We start from the raw sequence: 6005 nt of genomic DNA on the forward strand, positions 1-6005 counted from the left end.
CTTCTAGAAGACTGGATACAATATAATCTTCTTTACCCTTGTCTTTGATATTACAATAAAGCAAAACTATCGACATTATAAACAAAAAGCAATAAAAATGCAATTAAACACCACTAAATTAGTGACTCCTCCTGATAAACTCATGATGGCACAGAATAAAGTAAATCATATACCTGATTTTGTTCAATTTGGGTATAGGTTCCAGTCATTATGGCATATTTTATAAATAAAAAAAGAATTAAACATTACAATTCAGAAATTATCCTGTGCTGGATTGGCTTTTCTTTCCAATGAAAGGATTCCATATTCTAAGATTAAGATCTTACCAAAGTTGGGGGTCAGAGAAATAGTACAAAAGGTAAGGCACTTGCTCTGCCTATGACCAACTCAGCTTTGATCCCTGGCCTCCCATGTGGTCCTTTAAGCCACTGCCAGCAATGATAAAAGAATAGAGAGCCAGGTGTGGCCCCCAAAATAAAACAAAACAAAACAAATAACTTACCAAAGCTATTTTCTGACCATCTCTAAGTAAGGGAAAGAAATCTTTTCTCCTACTATCATAAATTTATACCTAGAAAAAGTGAAAAATATATGCCAAGGAATAAAATAATTACAAATTGTGTTTCTTCTCAAGACTCATGCCACTGCTCTTAAAGAGGAGTGAATAATAAATTTGTATTAAAGCTTTAACAGAAGAATTAATCCTTGAGATGGTCAAATTTGAAGATTCTTTAGTTACTCAGTCGGACCACTAATGAAGAAATCACAAAATGTACAATTAGGATAAAGCTTTCTTCTTGCACAGGATTTTTCTCAAAGCTTGTTTGACTTCCTTGTTTCTTAAAGAGTAGATTAGAGGATTTAGCATGGGTGTGACCAATATGTAAAATACTGAAGCCACTTTACGAAGTTCAGGGTTACTTGGCGGTGTGAGATACACAAAGGAAACAGTTCCATAGAGCACACTTATAACCCCTAGATGAGAGCTGCAAGTGGAGAAGGCTTTCCTCTTCCCTTCTCTAGAGGGAATCTTCAAGACTGTAGACACAATATATATGTAAGATATTATAATAATCACGACCGTGGGTAAAATTATAATGGCAGCTAAAGTAAGAGATACTACCTTATTGATATAGAGATCAGAACAGGAAATTTTCTCAATTTCATAAGCATCACAGAAGAAGTGATTAATCACTCGGGATGCACAGAAAGATATTGAGAATGTTACACTGACTTGGAGGGTGGAACTAATCCAGCCAAAGAAATAGGAACCAGCAACCAGATGACTGCAAAAGCGTCTTGTCATGTGGATATTATAAAGAAGAGGATTGCAGATGGCAATGAAGCGGTCATAGGCCATGGCTGCCAGGACAAACCCCTCTGTTATAATGAAAAGTGCAAAAAGGAAGCCCTGGAAAACACAACCTGCAAAGGAGATAATCTTTTTCTCAGACAGGAAGCAGGCCATGGCTTTTGGTGCAATAACAGTTGAGTAGAAGAGGTCAATGAAGGAGAGATTGCCTAGAAAGAAATACATTGGTGTGTTCAGCTGGGAGTCAGTGACTATGATTGACATCATACTAATGTTCCCCAAAAGGATCATGATGTAAATTATCAGGAACAGGAAGAAGAGGAGGACATTATATTCTGGACCAACCCTAAACCCTGCAAGAATGAAGTCAGTTACATCTGAGTAGTTTCCCATTCCCTTGTCACCCATGACAAGAGCCTAAGAGTTTTAGAAGACAAGGTTAAAAGTGGAGATTTCTGCCAACATCATAGCATCACAAAATAGCATTTTGTTTTATAAAAGATATGGAAATGTATGGTCTTATTCTCCTTTTTCCACCTAATCTCAGTAGGTAGGATTTCCTATGCCCTTTTATAGAAATGAAATCTGAATTATATAACACTTGTTTATTGCCACACAACATGGAAGCTACCTAATTTATAATAATCCCATATGATTCTCAAAACCCAGTAATTTTTCCTTTATAATAAATGTGACTTACTCTCACAAAATATTATTTCTTTACATATTTTATCTCCTTACTTGATTTACATAGTAAGTTGAATATAGCTAAATGTTTTGAGCACTGTGTATTTGTTCTCATCTTTAATTTTTAATATCAAATTCATTTTAGCCTCAATAAGACTTATGTTTACAATAGAAAAATAAAAATAAATAGTAATTTAAAACTCTCTGAAAAGACATCACATATGTATAAAAGTTTATATTCAAGTCAATTATAAGAACTTAAAATAGATTGCCAAGAAATTTAATTCAATATTTAAATTAAAAATCTTGAGTAATGAATGCATCTTCAGCTTCTTGAAGTTCAAAGATCTCTTGAAGGATCAAGAGGAGAAGTCGATGGATCCTATAAATCTACCAAACAGCCAATTTGATCTTAAAAATCTGTGCAAATAAAAAAAAGAAACTTGAAATAATGCACTGACTAAAATTTTGTTAGGAAAGAAAACTATTAGCTCCAAAAGCTAATTTTTATGCCTGCATTTAAAGAGAGAGAGAGCCATAGACGTACTAAAAATTTCAAAACATTCGTCACTGTTAGCCCTGTTCATTAATCTTATTACTTTAGAAACTTTGTTTTCTCCAGCAGAGACAGAGCCATTTCCTCTTCATTGAGTCCTTAAAACCAATTTTTATTTAGACACACTCAACAGAGGGGAAAACTGCCTCATCAAAAGCAGCAAATAAAGGCTGCAGAGATTGTTCAACAAGTTGAGAGTTTACTTTCCACGCAGAAAACCTGGGTTCGACTGCCAGCACTCCATGGTCTGCTAAGCACACAGAAAGTGAGCTTCAAGTTTGGTGCTAGAGCAACCTCTAAAGGCAGAGCTTGGAGGAGTCCTCAAGCCTGGCTCAAAAATACAAGGAAAATAGAGCAAAATAGAAGCAGCAAATATCTTTTTAAAGTGTTCTTTTTCAATTTTGTATGTATGCCAGAGTCAATATTTTGTCATGGCTATCAGCCTTCCTCAAGCATGTGACCATTCTGTTTTTCGCCCAAATTCTTCAATTCTATTGCCTTCCTCTTCTCATCACTTGATCTTTTTCTCTCCAACCAGTAGTCACTTTTCTTTAAAATATTGGCAACTTGATTTAAAAAAAAAAAAAAAGCTGGTAAAGCCCAGAGATTCAGTGTCATGATTCCTAGACCTCGCCTCTACCCCCAATATTTTCATTACATTTTGATATCAACTAAAATAATATTTATTAAATTTAATTTTTCCAAAAGCACTTTGCTAACTTCCATGAGAAATTTTGTGTTTAAATTTTCTTGCAGAACAGAGACTGAAGATTGAATTATAGTCACTGTAGGATAACACTGTTTTATCTTTCCTGCATAACCTCAGGTAGTTTAGGCATATTGGGTTGTTCCCATCACAGTGCTCCTATTCCTCTGTGATTACTTGTAAATTCTTTCTCTGTGCTCTCTTGACTTGTAAATATTGTTTTTCTCTTCTCCCTAAGTACTTTGCATAGTTTATTCAGAGCAATGTCCTTTTTGAATAGACACAAGAAGACAGTATATACTATGCTTTTGTTACATGACTGTCAGTGATATTTCCCTCCTGGGCATCTGTTCCCTCATCTAAACCTCAGCTGCCTTTACTTCCTAGCGTCCCCAAGAGCAGGGTCCTGATGAGGGACTGGATGGAACCAGGGCAAGCGGAAAGCTATGTGCTACCCTTGCATCCAGATGGGCCTGGCCAAAATGCCATAATGCTTAACTATAAGAGCTTAGTCATGGACAAATGCTGTCATGATCCAAAAAGTAATAACTAGATTTGGACTTTGCTAGGGTTAGGAATGATTAATCTGGCCTGAGTGCTATAGTCTGAGTCTGTGGCAAGATGTTCCCAGGAGAGCTACCCTACAAGCCTCAGTGTTATCTCTTATGTTGTCCATACAAAAATAACTAGTATTGAGATGTTGATAGAGTTATTGGACTGAGGAAAGGAGAAAAACACCTTAGGAGTATTTTGCCCTTGGGAAGTCAGGAAGGGCTTTGGAATACCTCTTAGGTAGTGTTTGCTTTGAATCTGGTGGGCCCTCAGGAAGGGCTTTCTTATGTTGATTTTGCTACCATGCTGGGTGCAATTTTGGCCCAGAGTGCTGGGGAGTTGGACAGATGAGAGAGCTGGAGAGAGATGAGAGAGAGAACAGGGTGGCAAGATGGAGTTCGAAGAGACTAGCAAGGGAGACAGAGAGAGAAGAATGTAGAAGAATATGAAGCAGAAACTTAGAGAGAGAGAGAGAGAGAGAGAGAGAGAGAGAGAGAGAGAGACAGACCAGGCTGCGAGATGGAGCACGGAGAGATGAGCATGAGAGACAGAAGGAGAGGGGAATGAGGGGAGTGTGAGACTAGAATGGGAGGCTCAGAGAGACTGGGGCAGGTTCGTGGGGAGAATGGAATAAAGGACATCTGATCAACCAACCGGCCTGGCCTTTGTTTCTTCCACTGTCTGACCCATGTCTTGGGTTGCCCTGGCTGGGACAGCGGCCTGGGGCCCACCCAGAACACGGGTGGCTAGGGGAAGAGCCTTTGGCGCCTCCCCCGGCCACCCTCAGAGATTTTATACAAGTCACTATTTATCAAATATAGGTATGCAATGGAACAGAAAGTTTAGATATTTTTAGAGAAAAATGTCCAAATTTTTAAAGAAACTAAGACCATAGATAGATAGATAGATAGATAGATAGATAGATAGATAGATAGATCACGATCATCCTGTTGTTCGTCGATTGCCTTGAGCAGGCACCAGTAACGTCTCCTTCGTCCTAGCCCTGAGATTTTAAAGTGCCATATTCAAGGCCCTTTAGGGTTAGGAGAATGAGACTCATCATTGTTACTGGTGTTTGGCATATTGGGTATGCCACGGGGAGTTTGCCAGACTCTGCCGTGTGGGCAGGTTACATTAGGTTGTCCAAAGCAAGAATGAGATAATATATGATATATATATATATATATATATATATATATAGCAAGAGGCAAGATTCTAATAGATAAAGTTCTTTGTTTTATTTATTAACAAAGTTATATCATATAGCACAGCGGTAGGGCGTTTGTCTTGCAAGCGGCCAACATGACCTACCCAAGTTTGATTCCTCTGCCCCTCTCGGAGAGCCCGGCAAACTACTGAGAGTATCTCACCCGCACGGCAAAGCCTGGCAAGCTACTTGTGATGTATTCGATATGCCAAATACAGTAACAATTGTCACAATGGAGACGTTACTGGGCCCGCTCGAGCAAATTGATGAACAACGGGAGGACAGTGACAGTGACAGTGATATCATACTGTCTAAAGTGATATCATCCAGTTTGCTATGACACAAAATCTTTATTTTCAGGTCATTATTAGTTTTCAAGAATAGTTAAAATTGTGGGTCATGTACTATATGTCATCATATAAAGTGAATGAATATTGCTAAAAAGAACTTTGTTCCCAAAAGTAAGTAAAATGCACATGTATTATTTCATTCTTCCTGCCATCAATTTATTCATTTATTATATATAATCAGCTTATTTTCAGTATGTTCTGATTGGCCCTTCAGGGAGAGATACTTTTATACTGCATTTTTTTACTTAATAATATGTAACTTGTAAATTTTATATCTTATTAGAAATTTTTATGTATTAAGAACTCATAAGTACTCATAAAGACCCATTATTTAACTAAAATAAAAATAAAATCACTGCTTACCTGAATGGTTCTTCTTTTTCCTGTGTTAATTTTCTAAAGATTGTTGGAAGGATAAAAAAATTATTGTGCTATTTCTAGAGGGGCAAAAATAGATTGTAAAATTATACAAAGTGAATTAAATACTACATACTTTTAAACTTAGAACTTTATGTAAAATACATTGTTTTAAAATTATTCTATTCTCAGGGCTAGAGCAACAGCACAGAGGGTAGGGAGTTTGCCTTGCACGCAGCTGACCTGGGTTAGATTCCCAGCATCCTATATGGTCCCCT

The 6005-nt window shown here is 37.3% G+C and overlaps 1 protein-coding gene across 1 annotated transcript; it reads right to left on the minus strand.

The window, feature by feature from the left end:
• Positions 1-778: 778 nt before the first annotated feature.
• LOC130024658 (olfactory receptor 9K2-like) lies at positions 779-1720 on the minus strand. The gene has a single exon (XM_056115353.1). It carries the CDS (start codon positions 1718-1720, stop codon positions 779-781), a length of 942 nt encoding a protein of 313 aa, XP_055971328.1.
• Positions 1721-6005: the final 4285 nt, after the last annotated feature.

The sequence above is a fragment of the Sorex fumeus genome, unplaced genomic scaffold (genome assembly GCF_029834395.1).
Source record: "Sorex fumeus unplaced genomic scaffold, SorFum_2.1 ptg000029l, whole genome shotgun sequence".
In the NCBI taxonomy this organism is placed as follows: domain Eukaryota; kingdom Metazoa; phylum Chordata; class Mammalia; order Eulipotyphla; family Soricidae; genus Sorex; species Sorex fumeus.

What these genes read in the sequence shown, in the direction of transcription:
- LOC130024658 (XM_056115353.1), bottom strand. Translation starts at nt 1,720, where the DNA reads ATGGGTGACAAGGGAATGGGAAACTACTCAGATGTAACTGACTTCATT.